Source organism: Scomber scombrus, chromosome 4 (genome assembly GCF_963691925.1).
Source record: "Scomber scombrus chromosome 4, fScoSco1.1, whole genome shotgun sequence".
Taxonomy (NCBI): domain Eukaryota; kingdom Metazoa; phylum Chordata; class Actinopteri; order Scombriformes; family Scombridae; genus Scomber; species Scomber scombrus.
Window position 1 is genome coordinate 1,117,409 of NC_084973.1, and position 27,536 is coordinate 1,144,944.

At 39.0% G+C, this 27,536-nt stretch overlaps 1 protein-coding gene across 1 annotated transcript in view; it reads right to left on the minus strand.

Moving 5' to 3' along the window:
- The window catches only part of arid3c (AT rich interactive domain 3C (BRIGHT-like)), an 83,533-nt gene extending 56,268 nt beyond the window's left edge, over positions 1–27,265 (minus strand). Inside the window, exons 1-3 of the mRNA XM_062417394.1 lie at positions 27,227–27,265; positions 26,272–26,919; positions 10,688–10,768 (exon numbers count right to left, since the gene is read on the minus strand). Of these exons, the coding sequence (XP_062273378.1) occupies positions 10,688–10,768; positions 26,272–26,919; positions 27,227–27,265 (768 nt within the window). The remainder of the gene's footprint in view (positions 1–10,687; positions 10,769–26,271; positions 26,920–27,226) is intronic.
- Positions 27,266–27,536: the final 271 nt, after the last annotated feature.

Consider the following 27,536-nt stretch of genomic DNA (forward strand, 5'->3'; position numbering starts at 1 on the left):
TGTAGAGGTATAAATACATTCAGCGCACACTACTACTACTACAGTCTACAGTTAGCCAGTTAGCAGCTGAGTTAGCCGCCGAGTTAACCACCGAGCTACCCGCTGAGTTAGGGCGCACTCACACTAGGGCCAGTTGTTCCGTACCGTGCTGAAGCACGGATGTCCCCCCTCCCCTGTCCCCCGCTGGCCAGCACTCACATTACCTCAAACCCAAGTGTACTCAAGCACGGTTGCGCTGCGACACATACGTTGCGCAAAAACCTATAGACAGTTTACTCTCATAAAACATGCACAGGTGTGTGTTGGCGTGCTGTGTGCCGGTAAAACACAACACAGCTGATCAGTTAACACAACGCACTATGATTAAAAAGTACAAGCTTGTTCTTCTGAGTCATGCCTGTGTAGTATGCAGTACTACATACTTGTGTAAAAGCAGACGTACTGATTCAACTCTTTACTCCAGTAAAAGTAAGACTTAGTTTAATGACTTAGAAGTCACCAAATGACTTTAACGAATTTCGTTAGTTTATATAATGCAGATTAGTAAAATATTACTTTTATGAAGGTCAAAGTCACAGATAATAAACTTACCATTTCATAATTGTGGTAGCAGCGGTGCAGCAGATGTAATGAAGTCAACGCAGCACGCTGGATGCTAACTAATATTAAGCCTGTAGCCTTTTCATTATAATGTCGATGGACATAAATTGAGTTCTTTTGTCTTAATAATGATTATGGATGCTCGATATTGACTTTTCTGCCGATATCTGATATTCCGATATTCCCCAACTCTTAATTTCCGATACCGATATCACCCGATACCGATATTTGCAGGCTTTTTACACCAAAACTATTAGGTAACAACATAACATATCTCCTATTGTTGAATTAACACATTATGCCTAATTTTATTGTGAGGACCCACTGGATGCAGACATAAATGCAACATGGCTTTCCACATGTAAACACTGTCTGTGCAAAATAACAGAACAACTTCAATTTAAGTTATAGAAAAAAGTGCCAATATAACACTGCCATATTTATTATGCTGCTTTGCAGTAATTGCAAATTACAAATGTACTATCCGTAGGGAACACTTGGAAATAGTTCCAAACCACAGACATAAGCCCCGTTTCTGGAGGCGGGACCTTTTATAGGAACGTCCTCTCACTCGCTCCTCTCAGCTGTTGTGTCTCCAGCATGGTCTCTAGAGTAGGACCCAGATAGGACCCACTGGACTCTGACGGTGACGTCACAGGAGCGACTCGCCGAAAGCATAACAGAAAAAATGACAACGAGGAGGTAAACCTTCTGTTTGTGTGTTTGTGTACATGGCGGTGGACGTTATGAACTTGTTAGCCACGGTTAGCCACGGTTAGCTACGGTTAGCCACGGTTAGAGACCCACGAGTCTAGCGTGTTGTTGTTGTTAAACGTCATCAAGCGCTCGCCGGTAAACGTCCCATGCTGCGTTCATGCAGGCTCGGAAATGCTGAAGCCTACAGAACAAATATCGGTTATAAAAACCCGATACCGATATTTCCCGATATTACATTTTTAAATGAATATCGGCCGATAATATCGGAGGGCCGATAATATCGGACATCCCTAATAATGATAAATTAATAAACAAAAAATGGTTGGTACTCAAGCACGGTACACTTGCACTCACACTAGCCAAATAATCCGGACTTTAGGGGGCAAACGTGCTTGGGCACGGTACGATTGCCTAGTGTGAGTACGCCCTTAGCAGCAGAAAGTTCTCGGACCTAGCGTCCATGTTTCTGGTAGAGGTGGTGACTTTGATTGACAGGTGTCACTTGGTAGGGGGCGGGGTTTCATCGGACTCGGCGGGCACTCCCACAGCGTTTGGGAGCAGAGAAAGAGGCTGATTTTTACACAACTTTGAAGCCTAATTTCATATATTTGACGATTTTTTTAATCATTCAAATTTGGCAGGGTGGTTAACAACACACTTTTCTGTGGTATGTCAAACTCAGAACACATATTTATTCTGACTTTACACAGACTAACAATATTCTTAAAAAATGTGAAATGCGTGTAAAATGATCACAAAGTTTACATTTATTACATTCTATGTACATTTCTATGTAAATTAAATTTTTTTAACAGTGTGGACCAAGACTTTAATCTACAGGTATGCAATTACCTAATCATTTTTGCTTATTTCCTGACAGTTTCCAAGCAAGGAAAGAACCATATAATATAGTACCAAGTAGGTAAAATAGAGACAGTTCTGAGTTTACAAATATTTGTTGATTTCCAGCCTTGAGCCCAAATAAATATTGATTCATTATCAGTTATTGGAAACATATTACTTTCATCTTGATACATAGCAGGTTTCAGTAGTTGAACATAAACTGAATCTTCAATTCCTTTAAGGTCTTTCACTTCAATACTGTACCTCAAATGAATTTGACACTTACAACGGTATCTTTAACTTTCAGCACTTCCATTTAACTGCCATTCCAGCTTCTTTCAGTCATTCTATTTTGACACTTTGAGTTCTTTCACTATTCCAACAATTTCAAATGTTTCCCAAAAAAATGATATTATTAGAAACTGTAGCAATTCATTGTAATTAATTAATTAAGTTAACCTGGTGAACATTGACGTGCTATCATTTCATAATATGTTTTCATCAAGGTTAAAAAACTAATAACTTAATATTCAATCCTTGCAAAAATAAATAAATAAATAAATAAAATATGTAAAGTGTGTATACAAGAAGTGGAAGAACTGTAGCTGACTTCATATAAAATGATGTAAAATAGTCTTTGGAACAGGACATTTGATGTCACTATCCAGTCCATATGAAGCTGACCTGTGTGGCTTTGTCTGCACTGAAATGGGATGTAGGATTAGTCTTGCAAGCAAGCTGATAAGCTGCATTGAGGTGATAATAACCTTATAGACAACAACATGGTCTAAGTTTCATACTACATACATTCTATTTTTAACTCAACTTTTTTTTTTTCATTATTAAGACAGTAAATAAATCCCTTACAGCTTGGAAGACAGATTTTTATTTTGTTTCAGTTTGTGCAGTTTAAAAAGGACCACCGGCTGCACCCTGTACATAAATGGCAACAGCCTCATGTGCTCAATGGCTAATCTGTTGTTTTAATCTGAAGTTGATCCACTCAGTGATCTCTGACCAGTTTAGGTATGTAGGAGCACTAAGCAGTATTCTGATGGGCAGCGACTCACAAGTAGGTCAGAGGCTGTCAAATAGCTCTCATGCCAAACAGAAACAAAGTGTCAGCGAGCTCATGTTAGATTTCACAGGAGTACACACCGATTAAAGGAGATCAGATTACATGGCAAGGCCACATTCTTAAAGTCAAAGAGTGTGTATGACTGAACACACCTACAAGCAAGAGAATGCAGAGATATTCAGGTCTGTTATTATGAGAAATGTAAGAAATCAGTATATGGACAGAGATCATTCCACTGCAGGTTCTCTTGCTTCATGAAGTTGAAAGAAAGGATTGTTACTATCTTAAAATAAGACAGAATAACAGACAATGGACAGGAAATGATTCCCAGCAATGTAATAAAATGACAGTGATCAAATAAAACAAAGCTTAAATAATCATATAAGAAAATCAAGTATAAAAACTTCCTATCTAAAATAAGTGAATAACTTAATACAGCAGCATATGTCCATAGCAGAAGCAGTAGCAGCAGTTCACTGAGGTTCACTTAGTGAGGTAGAGAGCCTCAGTGAATTGCAAAAAGTCCATAAACGCAATTGACAATTAAACCATCTGAGCAAACTCCAACCACTAATGAATGACAAGCGACATGTCAAAAAGCACCAGAAAAAATAGTTAACAGACCGTTCACATTTTTATTGTTAAACTGATTCATTGTTCAATTAAAAAAACCCTATCAGCAGTTCTTAGAACACAACATGGTACAAAAGGTCCAAACTGTACACTTCTCTGTATATTTCATACATTCCCCATCAGTCATTGATAAATGTTTGATTCAATCTCTTGCTTGATTAATCTCATCGAGAAAAAAAAAATCCAATCACTAAACATGTTTGAATGCTGATCTTGGATTTTTTTTTTCAAACTTTGTACATTTGCATATATGAAAATGTGTATCAGCTGCACAAACATAAAAGAATGATGCATTTTATTTCCACTTCTGTAAACTGTGGGTCACGTAAGGAGAAGATGACTTTTGTTGTTTTGGATGACAAATAATGAACTAAATAATATGTTAAGGCTGATAGCATCAATATCTGAGAGATACAAACATCTGATATATCAACAACATATGGAACAGTAAGCTTTTGTAAATGATTTTTGTGCCTTTATTAGACAGTAATAGAGGAGAGAAGCCTTTCTTCTGTAATGCACTTATTATTGTAATCCACATTACAATGATGTGAAACAATATCAGTATATGCTTAGATTGGTGAAGCTGAAAGAAGTTTGTATTTTAACTTGTATTAATCATAAATTAACTCATTTATTGAAATGGTTGATGAATGTTCTGTCTAAACAGAATTGACTATTTGCTTTAAGAAAATGAGATTTTGGTATGAAATAATAGAGGAAATGACTTGCTCAGACAGACTCCACAGTGCTGACACTGGCTGCTTGTGATAGATAGTTATTTCTGCTCCATCAAAAGAATTAAAATCAATATCACACCCTTAGAATTAAGACAGACTGCAGGGGATGTGTACTAGTTAACAGTAAAGCATGCCATAGCTTCACATTAGAATTCCTATGTGTTATTTACTGAGTCATTGTCAGATCCAGCTCCCTGAAAGAAGGCCTCCGTCCACTAACATCCTTCCTCACACAATCATATGGGGCCTACTTGGCTCCAACAAAACAACAGCACTTTTTCCTGCTGCTGACTCTCTCACAAATTATATAGGTCTCCCCTGGCTTCTTTCCAACAAGGTCAATATTGATTTTTCATTCCCATGTGAGCAACGCTGAATAATCTTTTCCATGTCCATTTCTTACTATGCTGAGACATTAGTCAGGAAATGGATGGGGCTGGAGATAAAATTGTTAAGGCAAATAAATCCATTAAGAATTCTTTTTAAAATCATTAGGTCTCATTCGATGAATAAAATAAGACAAATGTCATGTGTGCTGGTTGTCCCCATGAATATTCTCTTCTCAAGCAATAAACTTGGATTCATTTCAGACATTATTAATAAGGACATCTATTTTCATACTGTTATATTTGTGAGGGAATTTACTTATTTCCCCATGGCCCCCCGCGAAGCTCGCCATAAATTAAGTCGCCTCTCGCGGTGCTGCTAGCCTTCCTCTGTTTGTACAACATGTTTTCTCAAGCAATCTCAACAGGAGAAAAACAAAGACAGGAAGTACAACTGTTTCCTTTTTTCGCACTGAGCGATCCATAAGCACATTAGGAACTATATCTAGTTTGTATTGATTTCAGCTACACTTTGGCTTGAATTTACTGATTACCCTGAACCTGTGAACAAAGAACACAGTGGTGAATTTCTCTTTGTCACAGTTAAAGTGACACGGGAAATGTGTTTTAATGATAGTTATCACTCAGTGTCTGCACTCACTTTTCCTTCTTTCTCGCCATTGTCCACCTTTCATCCCTGTCTTTCCAGCCACTCAGAGTATTAAGGTGTTTGTAGCATGCCTGGACAAAGAGCCACATCTGCTTGAAGTCAAGCAATTTCCATGTGCCAATGAGCTGTGGAATTCCTCTGGGACCTCTCCATAAAAAAAGGACTCACTGATGTATAATCTCATCTTCAGTACATGGCATGCACAGGATGGGAGAGCCCCAGTTTGTGCCTCTTCTGTTTTATCATTACATTCCAGCTACTTCTTTCTTTAAAAAAACCCAGAAGGTCATTTAACAAAACTTGTACATACAGCTTTTTGAAATTATTGTTTCCGAAATCCTCAAAGACCTTTTGACCATCTGATTCAAAACATATTCTGTTCTTGCATGCTAAAAACAGTTTGAACACTTTTCCCAAGTTGTGTGTCCAAACAAAGACTGTAGCCAGAAATGACTTCTTACTTTAATTTGAAGATGTTCAGTACTAGGTAGATGTTTCTGTGTTAAAGCTGTATTGATTTCTGGTCATTCAGACAGAAGAACAAGCTGAAACCACAACATTAGTATATTATCACCATACAAAATTGTTATGGCAAACGTATTCACTAATGAGCTTTTAAAATGATTAAATTAGCTACTCAACTTTATGCAAATATATTTCTTTGGAAATGAGCACCCAACACGGAGCAACATTAAAGGATAAGTCTATCTTAATGAAGTTAAATAACTTCCAGTACTGATATGCCAGGGTTCAACATAAAGGCCTGTCCACTTCCCAGCATGACCCTAAAAACCTCACCTGGACTCTAAACACACACTATAGTTAGAGCAGGCCCTGCTATTTCAAATGGAGAAAAAAAAACAAATAATAGCTGCCGAGTCACATAATATCCACAAAGCACTGGTAACCACTTACTCCACAACTACAACTGTCAAAATCACAGTAATATTATCCCCATTAAGCACTCAGTTTGTTCCATCCCAGATCACAGAATTGTCACCAAATGATCATAATCATATTGGTGAGATCGCTGCAGTATTGATTTCAGATTGTGTACTAGCTACAAAATGTATTAGTTTAACAACAACAGCTCTAATACTGCCTATGTTGTTTTGGCCTGTTCTATTCTATTGGCCTGTGTCCACATCACATGACAAGAAACAACATCAACAACAACAACAAAGAAGCCATTGGAACGCCTTGTAAGCCGAGTGGTTAGCGCTCATGCTACATAATGGCAGCGTCATTATGTAGCTCTTCCCTCTCTCCCCCTGTCTCCTGTCGGCCTCTATGCCATGTACTGTCTAATGAAGGCAAACAAATACACACTAATAAAATAGGCTGAAAGTCTTTTTTTCTCAGTGGAAAATGCAACATTATAAGATTTTCAGCAACGACATAGTGGAGTTATCTGAGCTGTTATATTTTTTGTTGTTTTTTGATGATGTGGATTTTAGAGCGCCCCTTAGAGATGGCTTGAAAATGAAATCCAGAATTCAGAGAAGCGGCTGCCTGGAAGTATTTTCCTCATTGTCACTGTGTTTTATTTGAATGATATCTTTAACATTTCACAAAAGATAACTCAACAATATGATAAGTTGATATTAAGGCCCTCATCATAATTTCTCCTTCAGTTCAGAGAAATAAAGTTTTTTTTGTCAGTTGTTGTTAGCCGTAGACTACAGAAGAGGATGGTGTTGTTTTGGGTTGTCTACTGATTCACTGTTCTCCTGCTCTGTCTCACACGCTGGTTAAGTTAAAAGCTAATTGTTACAGACTAAAATGAAAGCTGTCTGTATCTAGTCTAACTGTTTAGCTTAGTTTGCCACATATCTTAAAATCTGGTAAAAATGTGATGTCCCCCCAATAACTCTAACTCATTTTGAGCTTTCAAGTATTTCAATGAGTGTCATATAAAGGGTTAAAAGTGATCATTTAAAAAACCCAATTCTTTTGTTATGAAAGTATTGATTAAGAACTGTGCCGACCAGGATAAGTAAAGATCAAATCCTAACATATCATCCCTACAGCTGACTTTGGGAGGATGAGCAGGTTTTAGGTTGTTATTACTTTGACTTTAGATGTTCAGCTCAACACTTATCCAGTTTCTAATAAAGTCAGAGATTGTTCATTTCCGGCAGTGTTGAATAGTTTTGCAGGGGAGTGATATCAGCTCATTGATCAGCTATCAGCTTTTCCCCTTGGCTCACTTACTGCCAATGTTAAATCCATGGCAAAGAACCTTGGAATAAGCAGCTAAACTTAATAGTGTTTTCCTTTTCCATCATATCACATTCATTTTTCCTCCTTATTTTACTATTTCATAGTATTTGATTTCATTTTCATCCTATTTTATTTCAATTTAAAAGATGAGCCCGAAGATTACACAACTGACCAAGATCATTTATTCTCCCAACACCAAGAATAAGGAAATGAGGCTGACAACTGGCCAATCAAAAACATGCAATGCTTTACATACACCCAGTCACACACACAGTCATACAATCATGTAGATGCTTCCATGCAAGGTGCCAACCTGCTCATCAGGAGGAGAATCAAATGCATTCACACACACTCACACACACACTGATAGCACAGCCTTTGGGAGTTATTTGGGGTTCAGTATCTTGGCCAAAGACCCTTCCATAAGCAGACTGGAGGAGATACGGACCAAACCACCAACCTTTGGATTAGTAGATGACCTGCTCTTGCTCCTCCTCCTCCTCCTCCTCCTCATCCTTCTCCACAGCAATGTTTCAGCCTCTGATAAACCTTTAATCTCCTGAATCTATTACTCAAAAAAGGCCTGAATCACATTTCACTGTCTGACCACTACCTAAAGGAACACACTCACACCCCTTAACTGTCTGATACATGTGGCCATATAACAAAGGACAGAACTTTCACTGCTGTAAACTCGTGTTGTTGAAGTTAAAGCACAAAAGGACTGTGCTATGTTCATTTTATAAAAGTGTTGTCAGGAGCAAGAAAGCTTTTGATCAAAAGTTTCTGAACAAATGAACTGTCTTTGTGAATTATTTGTATGTAGGATGCTATTATGACCTGAAGCCATTATAGTAAACAAAAAGGGAAGTACTGTATACAGAGCACATAGTACAAAGACTGTACAAAGAAAGATGCTGTTTGGACATTAAAAGCTAAAAGCAATGATGATCTCTACCAAACAATACCGTTTTTACAGGAAGAGAACAGTGTGGAGTGATGTGGCTTTGATCACCTGCACAAGTAAAGACACTGCAGTCCATCGCCTTTCAGCTCATTGCTGTATGAAGGTCAGGTTACACATTCATTACAACTGTGACACTTGATGATTTAATGGCACAGAAAATGTCTCAGCCTCACATCAACACTGTATGACATGTGCTCATAGTATGTGCTCTTAGCAGCTTAAACTTGCAAAATCTCATCAAGCTCGTGGCTCTTGGCTGCACCCTAACATTCAGCTCATAACCTGTTCATTTGTCTTCCAAACCTATCATGAACAGCATGTTCCTACATCTCCAACCTGCCTGACTGTCTACTTACCATCTGGGATACAATTCCATTTGACAGACAGAGCTAATAATTGACCGCCGGCTCCCACCAACGCCCGTGGTTAATTACTCAGTATCTGTCCCATCTGATTTCCATCCGTACTCCATTTAACGCAGTAACTCTCAACCAGGAGCCACCAGTCTACAAAGCTCTACAAACAGGTCAGAGTTTGATTGACTGACTGGTACACAGAGCAGAAACCAGGTTGTTTTCTCAGACTTGATACTGTTGTTTGACAGTAGAGTTGAATATAACCAATGATAGTCTACATATCAGCAGCTTGTTAGCATTAGTTAGCAGGTAACATTTATGACCCTCAATGAAATCACCATGTTACATTTGTGCAGTGATGTAACAGCAGATTAGTCTGCATTCATGTACCTGCTACCATCTTAATGTATAAAGTAAAAGTAGTGGTTATTTGGCAGTTATGTATGCATATTGATGTATGAATGGATGGATGGATGGATGGATTACCAATAGCATACATTAAACAACTGGTTCAGAAATGTTCAAGTATGCCTCAAAACAGTCACTCGCCCAAATTAACATTAAATCTGTTTTTCTGACCATTAGAAGATCCCTTCATAATGTTTACAATGGAAGTGATGGAGGACTAAATCCACAGTCCTCCTTCTGTGTAAACATGGATTTAAAAGTTGATCTGAAGCTAATATGAAGCTTCAGTCGTCCAAATGAGTCTTCATCTTCATCTTCTATGTTTCAACGTTACAGTGTTTTTAGTACCAAAGTCTTTTTGTTCCTATACTTCCACCACAGCTCAACAGGGAAACACTAAGAGAGAATTTGATGCTAAAAAGACTGTAAATGTGTCAGATATCACTTGATATGACTAACTCACACTGATGAAGCTCAATAGAAGCTTCTACTTTTAAATGACTGTGTGGACACACTGTGGATTTCCCCCCATTCCTGGAACACCTCTTTACTGTTCATATGGACACCTGACTTCTGGTTTAAGAACATTTGAACATTTCCTTTAAGTGACATCTCTCACTAACATGAAGTTAATCCCCTGCAGGATTCAGCAGTGAAGCTCAGACTGCTGAAGCCTCAAATTAGCTTCACGTCTACTAGGAGTGAGTAGGATTCTATCAGTCAGGTATACTGGAGTATTAGGCTAATTTATTGTCATTAAAGTGACATGTAGCACTGTAGAGGTAACTGCTGCACCTCTGAGAGTGACACGTAACCTGACACTACGCCTCTGACTCCACTTTATGAATTCTGTTGATTAGTGGGCTGACTAGGGAGGCTCTCTCCGTATAGTGTCACCTCTCACTTCTCTTTCAGCCAGAAAGGGTATTGTCTTTCCATCAGGCTGCAGTGGTGCGAGAGAAGGGGAGGAAACATGACCAGCAGCTATTGTTAGGCCGATGTCGCCCTGTCACTCACAGCGAGTGAGGGGGTGGGTGGGGGGGGGTTTGGATGTGGTGGTATCTGAGATTGCAGGTCAGTCTGTGGGGGGAGATAATGATTAGTGGGTGGGGGTGGAATGACTGACCTCCTGAATCAGAGGCTCTGAACTGCCACCGCCACTTGAATTTCCCGGCTTCCTCTGCGCCAGCGCGCTGCCTCTGCCTGACTGAACACACATTTTAAAGGAAACACTTGATTATCTCTTTCTGATAGTGGACACAGCTTTCACACTGCAGAAGCAACATCAACAGTGACGGGTGTTTTATTTGCATCCTCTGATAAACCTACTGGAAAATCTGACACGATTATCTCACATATCTACTTGGTTAATGACAGAATGATGACAAATTTATAAAGTTTAAAAAAGATTATTTCTAATCCATCAGTGTTCTCAGATCATGATTATAGACCGCCTACACACATTTAACGACATATAAAGAGTCACTTTATAAGTTAACTCAAGTTATTCGGCATTTCTCTTGCCTATTTAATTTTAGCTAGCTTAATTTTATTCTTCTTAGTCTTTTTTTTTAATCATTTTATTAATTCTATATATTATGTGCATCTTTTTGTCATGTATTTGTTGAGTGTATGTGTTATTGTTGAGTGTAAGGAGAGCAGTAAAGTAAGAATGTCATTACACTGTCTGAACCTCCGTGTTTTTACTCATAAACTTCTTGAATCTCGAATCTTGAATACAAATGATCTGCTTAGTATATTGATTTTCTGCTGGACACGAGATGTCTCCTACTTCACTGTAAAGTCAGTGTTTGTGTACTGGAGAATTCAAGTTTCTACATCACACATGTGTAAGTGTCATGCTGAAACATGATTGGCTCCAAACTAGTTGTGATATCAGAAATCATGCTTGTATGAATTCATCTTAAACTATTAATTGTTCAAATCAAACGCCACGTTTTTCATGATAGCAGCATTCCATTAAATGGAATTATTTCAGATGTCTGGTATAGGCCTGGGCAATAAGGACACAACCAAATATTAACATATTTTTGAACACATACCTCGATAACGATATTACAACAATATTGTAGTTATGACTCAGATAAAAATATTAACACAAAGAGAATTTTGTTTAATAATCATAAGTAATGTGGATATAATGACTGACAGGATAAAGGCAAATAATAGAACAGCTAGAACAGTCTGGTAAATTCAGAAAATGACATCACTGGCAAACCAGGAAAAGACAACACAATATCACAATATTACCATATTACAATATGCACATTTTAAGACTATATCACAATATCATTATAATATCAATATATTGCCCAGCCCTAGTCTGCCTGTTATCTAACACAGGCTATTACTTTATACCTACATTACACTGTCTGTAAGGTCTTTCTGAAAATCTAATAAAAGGGTTTTCCTTTCATATTCTGATAGATGATTGTCCACTATTTAGATTTCAATATCTCAACAAAGCAGTTATTTTCTTAACATTCAACAGCTGCAGCTCCCACAAGGTTTGGACAGTGTCTTGGTTAGAAAAGTACACACCACTAATGAGCCCATAGAAAGGTACTGAGAGACTAAATGAATGCAAAAACTCTACTAGTATTCCATGCAAAGCACATGCAAAGAAGCCATTTGTTAGTTGACGTCAGTCAAGACAAAGGAGAAAACTCTCCTTTTTTCTTTTAGTGACTGTAAATCCTCATTCTTCTTTCTCAAACATGTTCTCTACCTCCTCTTGTTCCTCTCAGATTGATCTAATTCTCTGCATATTTCCCCACCGCTTCATGACCAGATGTCAAGCTGTGTCACAGGGCATTATGAAAATAATTCCTTGCGTAAATCAGCAGGATTAACAGAGAGGTTAATTTACTTATGTTACACCTGATCTTTGTGGCCCCTTGGCCTGGAAAGATCAGAATGGACAGCTCCAGATTACCCTCAATCTGGAGTTAGAGCAGAGACAGTGAGACCATGCTGCTAAGCTTCACACATGTCTACTTCACTATCTGACATGTGAGTATTTGGGTGAGCACTGATATGCTGTGGCCCCTCAGGCTTCAATAGGAATGTAATGGCATGCATTATGGGCACACACACACACCTGCACAAACACATTAATCTATGACAGGAGGTACAACAGATGGAACTGGTGTGTGTATCTCTTTCTGGGTCTGTCAGCTAGTCCCCATTTTTGCATTTACATCAACCCCCACCCTCCAAACTACATGTTGTAATGGTTCATGTTTCAATCCTTCCCAGGTTTCAAATGAACTCTCCAAATTCACCTCCTACATCTCCCATCCATCACGGACTAAAGCAGATATTCATTAACCAGCACTTCTCTTGCTCTTTAAATACTTGCTGTGCTATTCTACTTATGTTGCCAGGATGCAAGGAACCCTGTGCAAAATAATCAGAGGAGTGGAGTGAGAGAGGAGAGGCAAACACTTCATTATCATAGTTTGGGAAAACAAAGTGTCAAAGTGAAACCATAACTTCCAGGTTCTGCTCCTCAAGTAAGTAAATCTCACTGTATTGTAATAATACTGATACATACAAATTCAGCCCTGGACCATAACCTTACTCAACATTATGTTTAATTATTAAAATATTCCGGAGTCATTTTCAGTCTTTCCTTCTTTTAGATCTAACCCATTAAAATTCACTACATGATCTTCAGAGCAGCTCAGCACCTGCAGTCACCACAGTTACTGTAACAGGACTGTCATGACTCAAGACTGCTAATGTAGCAGCTACCATCTATATTACTGTTTAATGAAAATAACCTTTTAAAGTATATCTTTATCTTTATGATGTAGACATTTAATACATGCAAAATTAATCAAATAAATTACACATATTTTCCTGCCTTTCTTTATGTCATGTCAACGTCGTTACCAGTTTATGACTAATAAATACTGTTCACATCAACATCGGAGTCAACAAGTTAGAAAAGTTTCAGAATATCTGATTTAATGATACAGAAGTGCCTGCATTCAATGTAACACAAGTCATAATATAGTGTTATGATATATGAGCCATTCTGCAATCAATCAGTCATTTTGAGTTGTCATAAATATATTTCCTATCTGTGCTTGCCCTTCACATGAAATGAACAAGCATGAGCACCAAGTTTGATACACTACAGGACTTTTCCCAGTTTTAAATTTGTTGACATGAAAGTTATTTACAAGTCGGAAGCTGGACATTAACTCAGTATGAGGCCTGCAAAGAAGTAATCTGTGAGAATGGACTGGGAGGGCTGAACAGCAAACACTTTGAGTGTCCTGGTGTCGTCCTCAGTGGTTGCCTGTTGCAGTTGTTCTCGATTTTTTTTTAGCGAAGTAAATAGTGAGGATTATATTATTATACCCTTCTGTTTAGAGGAGTTTTGATCAGTTTTCTGGTGGTTGGTCTACTTTTTTTCTAAGCATAATGTTGCCACTGCACAAAAGTCTGCGGACTCCATTTTTTGTTACTGTTACAGTCGGGATCAACTCGTGGCATTCCAACCAGCCGACATGGCCAACCAAACTCACCAAGGAGCACAGGAGAAAGTTTCAGGGATGACAGGAAGGGAGAGTGAATAAGATGGACAAGCTAACAGCACTAAGAAGGAAGTCAAAGAGAGTCCTGGCTGTGAATATCATGTAGTTCAGTTAAACATGGCTGCAGCAGGTTATCCCTGGCCTCAATGTTTCCAGCGACGGTTTTCAGACTTTTTGGACCAACAAGGACTGCACCGAGAACGTTAAGCGCAAAGGCGGGGACCTTATTGTTCAGATCGTCACATAATAATAAAGTATTTGCTGCCCAGACATTGAAATGTAGCTGTGGGACTTCAGCCATATTATTTGCCAAGGGGAATTTCACATGCCATTGTGGTATCTGTTTACAAACCCCCAGCCCCCACCAACCTAACATAGGCATGTAACGTCATTCACAAGGCCGTACCTCAACTCTGGACTCAACATCCAAGTGCCCTCATTGCAATCTTCACCATGGCGACAACCCTGCCCAACTTTATCCAAGTATGCAAGCTCTCCAACTAGAGAGAAGAAGGCTCTGGACGTGTTTTATGCTAACGTTATGGAAGCATACAGCTCTTCTACCTTCTCCTCATGGGTAGGTCAGACCAAAACCATGATGGTCAAGATGGTCGGAGGAGGCAAGTGAGACACTTTTTAAGTGACAGACTGGCAGACAGGTGAAGATCAGCAAGGCTGAAAAGAAGTACAGGAGGTAACTGGAGTGGAAACTCCAGCAGAAGGACGTAAGTAAGGCATGAAGACAATCACTGGTTACAGGCCGACTGGCATCACACGAGTTGAAGGCTGTGACTCAGGAGGTAGAGCGGTCGTCCACCAATCGGAAGATCGGTGGTTTGATTCCCGGCTCCTCCAGTCCACATGTCCATGTGTCCTTGTGCAAGATACTGAACCTCAAATTGCTCCTAATGCGCCAACTGTGTATGAATGTGTGTATGTTAGTTCTCTCTGATGAGCAGGTTGCTGTGTGGTACCCCTGTCAATAGTGTATGAATGTGTGTAAATGGATGAATGTGACATGTAGTGTAAAAGTGCTTTGAGTGGTCAAAAAGACTAGAAAAGTGCTATATAAGTACAGTCCATCTTGGACAAGGCCAAATTAATCTGTCCTTCGGAAGATTTGACACTACTCATACGCTCCTTGACTCATCTATTGTCTGCCTACAACCACTACATACTCCACTGCCCCTAACTCCTACTCCTTACAGTCCCCCATCTTCCAGTGACGGTCCTACTCACCCCTCAGACTAACTGGCCTCTCCAGCCTAGATACTGTTAAGAAAAGAGTTCATATGTGTCATTTTATATTTAATTTTTATTTTATTGCTTTTATCTTTCTATTGTCTACTTCATCTTTTTATTGTGCTTCTATTGTGTTATCTATTTATTCTGTTTTATCTTTTTGTGCAGCACTTTGGAAACCTTGTGACATTATGATGTTCTGGACCTTCACTTGAGGACATTTTCACAAATTCGACCTCAGTGAATTTTAGTTGAATACCTGCTGTACACCATGGACTTCAACTACCACAAAGAGCACTGCCATATTTAGAAGTTTACTGATGATTCTGCTACAGTTGGATGTATCAACAGCGGTGAGGAAGCTGAGTACAGGGCTATGGTGGGAAACTTTGTCATATGGTGTGCTCAGAACCATATGCAGCTCAGTGTGGCAAAGACAAAGGAGCTGGATGTGGAAGACTACAAGTACCTGAGAGTGTACAGTTACAATAACCAATGGACTAAGAACACCGAAGCCCTCTACAAGAATGTTCAGAGCCGTCTCTACTTTCTGAGGAGTCTGAGTCTTTCAACATCTGCCAGACAAGGCTGAGGATGTTTTATGATTCTCTGGTAGACAGTACTCTCCTGTTTGTAATTGTGTGCTGATGCAGCAGGTTGAAGGTAGTGGACGTCGACAACAAACTGATCCACAAAGCCAGTGATGTTGTAGAGGTGGAGCTGGACTCTCTAGCGGTGCTGTCAGAGAGGAGGATGTTGTCCAAGTTATGTCTCATCTTGAAGTTGAGCAGCTTCATCATGTCTTTATCATTTATATTTTCAACTAGACGATAATGACTTAACAGTGCAATCATTTTGAGGCTCTCTTTTCCTTCATCTAAAACTCTGCCATTTTAATCAGCTGATACTTTGCTAGCTTGACCAGCTGACTTGGCTATGAGCTGATTGGCTATTGAAACTAAAAAACAGCACACTGACAGGACAGAAGTGAACACCTCAAAGGACTCAAACAAGAACTGATTCAGCAGCAGCGACAGATTCTCCACAGTGCACGAGAGAGACCTTGACTCACAAACACACACTTTTATGGCAGCAATCTAATATGCTAGCTTGGTGTTTACCTATCAATTATTACTCAGGCTTGTTAGTGCAGCGGCCCACACATGTCACACATGCAAATCTCCAGCCATTGAATGTACAGCTTTTGATTATATATATTGGGTCATAAAAATGCTGATTGTGCATTATACTGGATGCAAATGGGGCTGAAGGTCATGTATATTGAAGAATCAGTGAATTTTTTGACCCTGGTTTTTTTTTATCTGTAGCCTCTGCAGGCAGTGACTGATCTGTGTGAGTGTTGTAGTGGCTTATACATTCAACAAGATCGTACCGATAACGCACACATATAACTTGCATGTACACTAAATACATTTTTCTAGATGCATATAAATGTTTAAGAACAGTACCTATCTGCTCCCTGCTATAAAAAGTGATTTGATAACTAGATTGAGGTCAGTCTAAGGAGCAGGTCTAAGGTGTGGACGTCTCCATGCTATTTTGGTATGTGCAGCAGCTCAACATGCAAAGAAGCTGAGAGAGGGCCGATATAGCTCAGCGGGTGTGTGGTGACTAATAAATACTCAGCCAATCATATTACAGTTCTCATTGCTCTGTAACTACGTCCTAACTGATATATCAGTCAGTCATTATTATCAGCTGTGCGGTATTGGTGTTTATTTTGTTTTGTTATTTTATATATACATATATAACATTTTTCTTATAGTTAAGTTATATAGGCAGTATTTTATGTATATTTCATAATTTTTCTAAATTCAAGTTACTTTTTTTAGTTCTATGTGTCTTTTTTATTTATAGTAATTTAATTTATAATGTGTATATATTTCTTATTTATATATATCATATATATTCTAATTTCTGTAGGTTCATCACTATGGGCAACAAACTTACAGACGTTTGATGGGTTCTTATTGTAGAAAATATTGATTATAATTGCTTTGATGTTCATGATTGGTCAGATGCAGTGGAAACAAACAGGATTGATGAACTTCTACTTCACTGGTTTAGTTTCTTAAACTTTAATGGAACTATCTAGTTAAAAAGGGGCTGCTAACATAACCTTTACAACAACAACAGACATTGTGCATAACTCAAAACAGGAATATTTTACATTTATTTAAACAAAAGTTCATAATGTATTAAAACCAGAAGCTTCTGGAAAGATATTGTTAGGGTTACTGGGGGTTTATCATACTAACCTGGGCTGAATAAGGAGTGTTAAGACTAACACAGGGTTAACTTTAGAGGTGCAGCAGTTGCAAAAAAAGTGTACGAAAAGCCTTGAACTGCTTTATATGGTGATTTTAGGGATGTTGATTGTGTTAATGATCATTAACAAGTGATTTACAACTAATTTAAGCTGTTAAGAGAGTTTGTTTAATCACATTTAAAAACACTTGAATGAGCAAACCTCACAGAAAAAAGAGAGTTGTAGAAGTAGACTGTAACCCCTGAGACTTTATGATTCATTTCATGGAGATAAGAAAGAAAATAAGTCTTAATAAACAGGAGGTGCTGAAACACTCCAGCAGTGAAATGTTTGTGAACACATCTGTTCTACTTTTCATTCCACAAACTCTTAATCAGGTTTATTTCTGCCCTTTGATTTTTTTGACATTGTCCCCTCATAGAGTGCCTGCTCCAAACTCAATTACACAACCCTCAAGGGCCTCTCAGGGCCCCATACCTAACGACACGAAGCAGTGTACCATTATATTGTGTTATAGCACATTATCCTATACCAATATAAGTAGCGATGACATGATGTACAAACATGATGTGATGTAAAAACTGATATACACATGCATTCAATCAAAAGATAACACGTTGTCATAGTAATGCCGAGGGCCTCCACAACAATGGCGGGATGGAAAAAGCGAGTCAGAGACTCAGCGGTGAGGCAATGTTTGCCCAACAGTCGGATCTCGTAAACAGAGAGGGGGGCTTTTGCAAGCAGCTGCAGAAATTCCAGGCTGCTGAGATTAAAAAGTAACACCCACATTGAGGGTGGGTGGGTGGGTGGGGGGCGGGGGGGGGGGGGGGGGGGGGGGGTGTTTGAACAAACTGACCCTGCCTCTGTTTTAATGAAAAGAGAGGAGTCATTTGCAGTAAAAACAACTATGTCTCAATGGCGCATTGTGTCTAGCCCATTTCACTGCATGGCCACTACCAGGTCTCACCATGCAGCAATACAGCAAGAAAGGAGAAGACAGTCACCACATACTGTCATCCTCGGCACAGTGGAGGCTCCGCAAAGGAACTGGATGGCATGTGTGTGTGTGTGTTTGTGCGTGCGTGCGCGCGTGTGCGTGCATGCGTGCGTGTGTGGAGAGTAGGAGTGAGGGGATCAATGTACTACAGATACCAAGGTAGTTCCTTCCTACACGCACTATTAGATATCATTGTGGTGTTTCCTGACCCTTTATGAATGAATCATATGAAACATTTTATCATTGAACATGTTGAAACTTTTTTGGACAGTCTGCACGACTGCTTTCACAAAGAAGAACACTTCCACAACTGCATTTAAATTGTTCACTGAACATTAACTGATGACAATCTTGATAAATAGTTAATCAATCAAGTCACTGAGTTCCAGCGTTCCTATTCTTTTCTTTGTTCCATTGCAAACAAAACAAAATAATTCAATGCAACAGCAAAGTTAAATATAATTTATCAAGTGGATTTTATTTGTATAGCCCAGTATCAATGAACATACATTTAGCTTCAGGGGGCTTTACAGTCTGTACAGCAATACAACAACCTCTGTCCTTAGACCCTTCATTCCAATAAGGAAAAACAAATGAAACAGACCTCAGGAAGAACAACAGGGAAGGGATCCCTCTCACAGGATGGACAGATGTGCAAGAGATATCACTGAATTAGAAGCAAACAACAGTTCCAAATGCAGCTGCAACACTTAAATTATGAAATTCCAAAAAGTTGTAAGTTACAATGTGAATTTCTATTTCTATTTGCAAGTATTTAAGGCGAGGCACCCGTCCATGCATGAAAATGGTTCACAGAAGGACAATTTAAATTGAGTAACAGAATGTTTTAATACTGTAAGTACTCATATCCTGAACTAAAGTAGCAATACCACATTCAGCTAAATATATTAAGTATTAAAAGTAAGTCATTATTTTGCAGAAAATCAGTGACCGATAATAAATGAGCCAGGTGTAGAGTTCTGCCAATCAAAGTTTGATACATTTTTTTTAGACTTTTCTCTAAACTTTGCTTTTTATGTGAAATATTGTAAAGTTTTACATCTTCAGATCTAAAATAATGATTCATTTGGTTGAACAGCAACATCTGTAACATGAGCCACAACTACACACAAGCCAAACAGAGTGGGAACTGTTCTCTGCTCTAATCCTCAACCATTTTATTATATATTAAGTCTATTATATATTATTCAATGTAAACGTATTCATTTGAAAATTAACAAGACTTTATGTACCAAAATAAATGTAGTGAATTAAAAGTAGCATAAAATAAAAATATTCAGTCCCTCAAATCTAAACTGATATGTTTCTGTAGCATGGAGTATTCTCAGTATTTAGTCTTGTTTTAGTTTTAGTCTCATTTTTTTCAACTTTGGACTATATTGTATTTAGACAGGGCTGGTTTATTTAACATTGATGTATTGTGCAATTTTGCATTTTTTGTTAAAATGTTTAAATTCCCCTAACTAAGGTTGTGAAAAAAATGCTGTTTTTTAAAGAAACATTAATCTGTTAAGGGGCCCCAGGTCAAAGTTTGCTTTTACTGACCCCCACCCACCTACCTCTGTGGACTGTTTATATAAGTTTCCATCAAGTACAGATTACAGTATACATCACAGTCTCATTATAAGCAGTACTCGTAGGATTAACCAGCTCATAGGCTGATTTTTTTCATAGTTTTTGGTAATTTGATTAAACACCACTGTATTTAGGAATATGCATCATGTAATTACCTGTTTCCTAAACCAGCCCTGGGATTAGTTCTTAACTTGACAAGTTACACAACACACATTTCAGATCATCCTTTCCCTCTGTCACTTCTCATGTTTTCTGTTTACAGCCCCCCCATCCCCCTTCAGTCCATGTGGCAGCCCGCAATATAACCGTAACGGCACATAGTGAAAGAATCCAGGAATGCTATTAAAGCATTTCCAGTGACTGAGCACTTTTTAAAGTGAGCTACAGCTGTTAGATGAATATGTCGAGCAAGGATCCTGGCGGGAGGCCGGGGCCCCACACACTCTGCCTACAGGCTGTACCCCTTCATATCTGCTGCAAGAATAATCCAGCTCTTTGCCGTATGGAGAATTGTAGTAATATGTTTTACAGTAGCTTCACAGGATCAGACAGTGTTTCCACATCCCTGACAGAATGTTGACACAGGAGTTAAAGTGTAGCAGCATGTGTCTCTTTCAGAGCTGCTCTCCCAGCCAGGTTTTATGGTCACATTAAAGTGGTGAGGTGGTGATGGGGCAGAGGGGGAGGGGTCAGATGGGGCTGATTGTTTTTCAAGACGAGCCCTCTGATAAATAGCTGAAAAATACTGGAGAAACATTGAGAGGACCATACCAGACCTACCCTTCACTGTATACTTTACAATACACATAACTGACGAACAATGCATGATGTAGCAATAAGAAATACTTTGTTGAACATTCCAGGGATCTATCTGCAGTTAGCGTGTAAACAGTTACTGTCAAAATGGTTTAATAATCCACTTAATCCCATGTGTGGAACCATAATTGTAGAGCGTGACTTCCACCTGGAATGTTTTGGGAATATTTTGTTTGGGCAGTAGCAAAGCTGCTCATGGATGTATGCTAGCCAAGGTACCCTGGTAACCCTGGTTACCCTGGTTACCCTGTAGCATCGCTGTAATCAGAATAACAACCGAGAGACCTGTAACAATAAACAGAATGCAATACCAGTATTAAAATATGCTCTGGTCATCGACGTGAGCAATGAGGAGGCTCTCTATACCAGTGTATTTGTCTACTGATGCTTTTTATATATATATATATTTATTGATTTGGGATGATTGCGTAAGTGTGTGTGTTTCTGTTTTTTTATATTAAGGCACAGCACAGCAAATGTTGTTGTACTTCTTGTGCAATGACAATAAAGTCTATTCTATTCTATTCTGAAACAAAACATGTGCGCATAGATGAGGTAAATAAATATTAACAATCTTTATTATTTTTTTAACGCTCACAGAAGCTACAATGGAAACTGTAATAGTGAGCCAGTCTGAGCTAACAGCTGTAGAGTGATGAAAGATTACGTAAATGCTATTTCTAAATGTGAGAGGTGGTTAAACCTCTTTACGTGTGTTAAGCTTGCACTACGGCCCTAATTACAACACAACATAAACAGTCTATACAAACCTATATTGCATCCGTTCATTACACATAACATGAAGAAATGCTTGTTTTTAATGATGTTTCACTTATCTGATGGGGCTTTAACTTCCCCTACAAAAATCCATTTGATTTCAAGCCCTGCATCATCTTCAAATCTAAAACTATACAGTATGACCTCATAAACAGTCAGCAGAAAAAGTAATGTAGACATAAATGTGTAGTTTAGGAGCAAACACTGTTATAAAGACGTGTGGTATCTTCACTCTATCACTATCTCATTATACCTGTTAATGTTCAGCTGTCATCTTAAAAAAAAAAAACTCAGAGCACAATCAGGTGTAATGAATAAAGAGGAACGGAGGAAACTGGCTTTTAAGCACACAGTGTCCACCATGTGATTTGGAGCAGGATTTTAGAAAAGAATCCAGTCATATTAGCTGTTACTGACTTATTAATCTCTTAGTCTTGAGTCTTATTTTAGTGAAAGCAGTGAAACACTGGTGAGATATAGAATCATGCTTTCCATTTAAATCAACTTGTTTCAGGAATTTTTCAGAACAAACTTGAATCTTAAACATTTTTGTCATATTTCTCTGTGTCTTCGCTTGTTTGTGACCTTTAGGTTAATTACAGGCTAAATGACTTGATGTTGGATATTTTTTGCAGTGTGGATGATTTGAGTGGCAGGGGGAGGGGAGTGTAATCATACACCAGTACAGCTGAAGCTTCCTCCTCCTCTTCCTCCTCCTCCTCCTCCTCCAGTTTTCTACAGTTGTCGGAAAAAACAAGCTGGATAGAGGAACAGTCCACTGAAAGGAGTTCCCAAAACACAAACCCATCAACTGACATCATGTTCATTACATGACAGTTAGTTAGGCATGTTGTCTGTGTGGGAACATTCTGAGCAAAAATACAAAGCAGGCAACTGTTTGATTCCATCTGTGTGTTTTAAGAGCACATTTTCAACATGCTGACACACAATGCCCCATTCTACACTGAAAAAAGCCTTTTAACAAGTCATTGACTTTACGGCCCTCAACCATTACTTCAGCAAGCTTCTAAAAATGAACAAGGCAGAGTAAGAGGGAACACTGCACTGGACTTAAGAAAATGAGGCAAGTTCATTTGTATTGGAAACTGGAATTTTCACTCATTTTTATGGTTCAGTTCAGTCCTGTTTGCTTTGTTTGTTTGTTAGCAGGATGTCTCAAAGCAATGACATTACATTCTATGAAAATGAAAAGTTCCGATGTAAGCATTCTGTATATGTCACCTCAGGCTGATGATGTTGCCTCCAGCTCCAAATACAAACAACACAAAAAGACAAACATTAGAAATGCAACTGTGTTTTACTGCTGTGTGTTGTGTAACTGCTCTGGAGTGTATTGCATTAATGCTGCATGTGTTTTATGTGATGTATTTATTACATTACATTATTATTACATTAAATACAAAACCTACCTTCTACAGGCTTTTCTATTTTACTATCAGTACTAATGTTACAATATTTACATGATACACCATATTTCAGTTGACTTTTTTAATCAACTATTTTAACATTGAAAAAATAATAAAACACTTCCCAGATTTTATAGAAGCGTACACACATGTTGGATTACTGCTTTTCCTTCAGAGACAGTGTTTTCAGTTCCAGTACACACTGAAAATCAATCGGAGAGACTTGAATCCTGCTTCAGTAAATCACCACACCGAGCGACTCAACTGTTGTTAGAATTACAGGATTGTTCTGCGGTAAGGCAGCACGGGCTTTTAACATTTCTACTTTTAACACTACACACACAAAGCCAGTTCTTCTATTGTACACTGGTCTTTACACAATGAAAAAAAGCTTCACTATTTAGATAAATCAACACTTATCTATTTACATACTACGCTGTGGGGGTTTTTTTGGGTGGAGGGGGGGTTGAACAATTTTTAAGTTGTGATGAAACAGCACTAAGGAACAGACTGTGCTGTCTTAATATTATGTCAGTTCATGCAAATGCTTGCAGGCTCACATATCTTTGCCAACACACTAGTAAATAACGCGTATGTGAGTGTTTCAGAGAGGAAGCACGGCCCAGTGTGTAGTAACAGCACACGATTTTGTTGCTGTTTCGTAATAGTTTGGCACCGAGCCGACTCACAGACACACAGACACACACACACACACACACACACACACACACACAAGCATGCAGCCAGACAGGGAGATCCCAGCATTTTTGGGTGTGAGCCAGGCTGGAATACCACCAAGTCCACTTCCCTGTATTTTCTGAACCACTGCCAAAACTACACACCACACCTTCTCTCTCTCTCTCTCTCTCTCTCTCTCTCTCTCTCTCTCCCTCTCTCTCTCTGCCTCAGGTCTTTTAGTTGTCTGCGCTCACTCAGCATCTTTTTCTATCATTGAAAGGAATTTCTTTTATGTTTTAACATCTCATCTCTTTATATGTTGCTGCACATTGTCTCCTGCTGGGTCATCACTGTAAAAGCTCAAATCAGGTTTTACCAGCTGTCAGTCAATGTTTTTTTTTACAACAAATATTTGGTTTGTGGTTGTCTTTAAATTCCTTCTAATTTAAGAATTAAAAAAATATTACTTAAAATGAAAAACAAAAGCTGTCCGAATGACAAGAGTTTTTTTTCATTTAAGAAAAGTTTCTTTGGTGTGTTTATGCCGGCACTGACGCCCGTGTTGTTCCTGAAGTCTACAGAAGTGATTTAGGAGCTACTGTAAACACGGCCGGTCCCTTTTTTGTTCAGATCAGATTAAAACTTGTCCGCCTCAGAAGGGCCTTTTTATATTTAGCCAACATCTTGTTCCTATTTCCAAAGATGCATTTACTGCCTTCAAATGTGGTTTTGTTTTGCAGCTTTGAGCATGCTTAGTATACTGGCTCCACTCTGTCTGCCTAGCAGCCATAAGCATCCTTTTATTGTCCCATGACCATTACACTGAATGACTACATACAAATGACCCCCACAATAACTGCACATCCTGAGGAATCTTTGAAGCATATAGGCTGATTTTACGTGGCGTGTACATGCACGGCCCCGGGAAATTAAATTGACTTAATGAAAATAAGAGTTATCAGCAGATAGTAATGCTTTTATAATGACAGTAACAGGTTTTAAATCCTGCCACCATACATGAGATCTAATAAGTAGTATAACATATCCTATGATGGTAAATATCAAGCAGGCTATCAACTCAAATGACCAGAGAGATGATATACATAACCTATAGCAGGAATAATTCTAAATACACCATTAATGAATCATAGATGTTTAAGAGAGAAAAAAATGTTGGATGCTGGACATTCTCTTCACAGGCTCAGCTCACCATCCTCCACACCTAATTGTCTCTATATTGAGGCTATTGGTTTCAGCCCCTATTTAAATTGCATTTCCATGCATTGGGTTGCTTTAATGTGCAGCTCTAATGCAGGCACTAATGTACACATCACATTTAAGGAAGTCTGTAAATGATCTGTCATAAATAAAAGATGACATGGAGAATCCACAAGCGCTCAGAGAGTATAGATCTGCCTGCTGGAGGCTGGACATATATGGAGAATTATATATCAATCAAATAACTTAGTGACATTAACTAGCCGCTAAGCTAAGGAGCTTCAACCAGATCTCAATGTAGTGTATAAACACAAAGAGGCCACAGCAGCATTTTCTAATAACACATATTTTCTAATGGCTTCATTAATGGTATAAAAGGTCTTAAAACAAAAACCATGTATTAATACATTATAAGCATTGAATTAGTTGAATCATTACAGAATAAACAGGAGGAACCCTCACTTAGAGGAATTAGTCTTAATAATGAATAAATATCCTTTCTGTTTAGATGTAATGCAGTTATAAATGTTAGTAATTCATTAATGAATGCTTAATAAGATTTTCTCTGCAGAGGATAAGTGGTTGTATCCTCCACATCAGTCCAAAGGAACACATCTGTTCTCATGTCTTATAACTGATAAACAGCTACAGCTCTGTAGAAAAATAATTCAACATTTAAAAAGCCCTGACAGCTCACAAACCCTTTATAAATTGTGCCTTAATTGTTCAAAAAACCTCGTTCAAACTTTCAGCTTCAATTCAACAGAAAATGATTCTGATAATTTTCAACATTTCACAGAAATTTTTTTTAAAAACTCCACGTTGACTTTTTCTCAAATACAAGAAAGAAAACGAAGATCAAAGCAAATGTAATGTTGTAACTTTGTGCTGCAGAAATAAGTCAATGATAGAAGGCGCAAAAAGCTTCCAATTAAATGACATTTCTTAAATAAAAATGAGTCGTGACTGATGAAGAAACTCATTGACATTATGGAAGTAAGTGCTGATAGAATCTGTAAAGAGTTTAAAAACAAGCTGTTGTCCAACAACTATCACAGTGAAGGAAGCAGCAGCCGTACAGTGAGGAGCCGGTCTTACCTGTTTGAACTGCTCCTCGTAGGTCCACTCGTGGTGCTGGGACTGCGGCTGTGCCGACGGGGACTCTGCGCGGCGGGCCGGAGCGAAGGGCCCCGGGACTCTGGCCATGAGATGCATCGGGCCGCTCTTCGGAGACAGGCAGGCTTCCTGGAGAGAGGAATGCCGGTGCTTGTAGTGGTTCAACCCGATATCGTCTTCGTCGTCCTCCTCTTCATCAATTACCTCCTGCTCCTCCATATCATCTTCCTCATCATCCCGCTCCTTATCATCGCTGCCGGCTCTGGAAGAGTTTCTGTCCTCGTCGGCTCTGCGGACCTCCATGTGAGGAAGCGTCACCCCGGGGGAAGAGTTGGCAACTCCGGCGGCCAGAGCGCCTCGCATCGCCGCCTGGTAGTGACGGAAAGCCAGGGCTTGTTGGTGTATTTGGGACTCCACCATGGAGCGGAGATCTTTCTCCTTCTCTGCCTGCCGAAGCTTCTCCTCCAGGGCCAGCCGTGCTGCCTGTTGCCGCTGCAGGTTCTCCATGACCGCCTCGAGCTTCATGCCGCCGCTGCCGGGCTGTTGGGACTGTGAGCCGGGGAACAGGCTGTGGGAGGAGGCGGAGGGAGCCTGGAGGGGAAGGCTGCTGGCGGACGAGAAAGAGTCTTGCTGCGGGAAAACGAGAGGACGGTCATGTATGATTATTACTTTATTTGATTTACTAATAAGCTTCATTACCCAGTTTCATTAAAGTTGAGTAGAAAGAAGAGAACCTGTCATAGCCTAACCTTATTTCATAAGCATACAAGAGAACAAGAAAAACATGCACAAAGTGGACATAACTCAGCTAAATTGTCCAAATACAACGTTTCTGAGTGTGTCACATTATTAGTAGTAAAATGATGCATTTGAAAAAGATTATAAATCAACTGTAGAGTAGTGAAGTCTAATAATCCAATAAATCCTGGACGCTTACCAAAGCAGATTTAGTTGCTAAACTTGTGTTATCAACCATGCTTCTCTCCGTCAGATGCGTCCAAATATTATCAACCGGATCAAAGGAGTCTTCTTTCAGTCCCGGTAACGTTCCGCATTCAACATCAAGTATGTAGGTCTCGACAGTGAGCTGAATAAATACTTGAAATATGTTCGCTGTTGAATGGTGTGGAGCTCCGAGCTGCTTTTGGCAACAAGTGGCAACTGTAGTGAGAATGACCTCTGGAGGCAGAGATCAGCCCTCCTGCTCCATCTGCTAACAACACGTCAATACTGCGAGACACTCCACA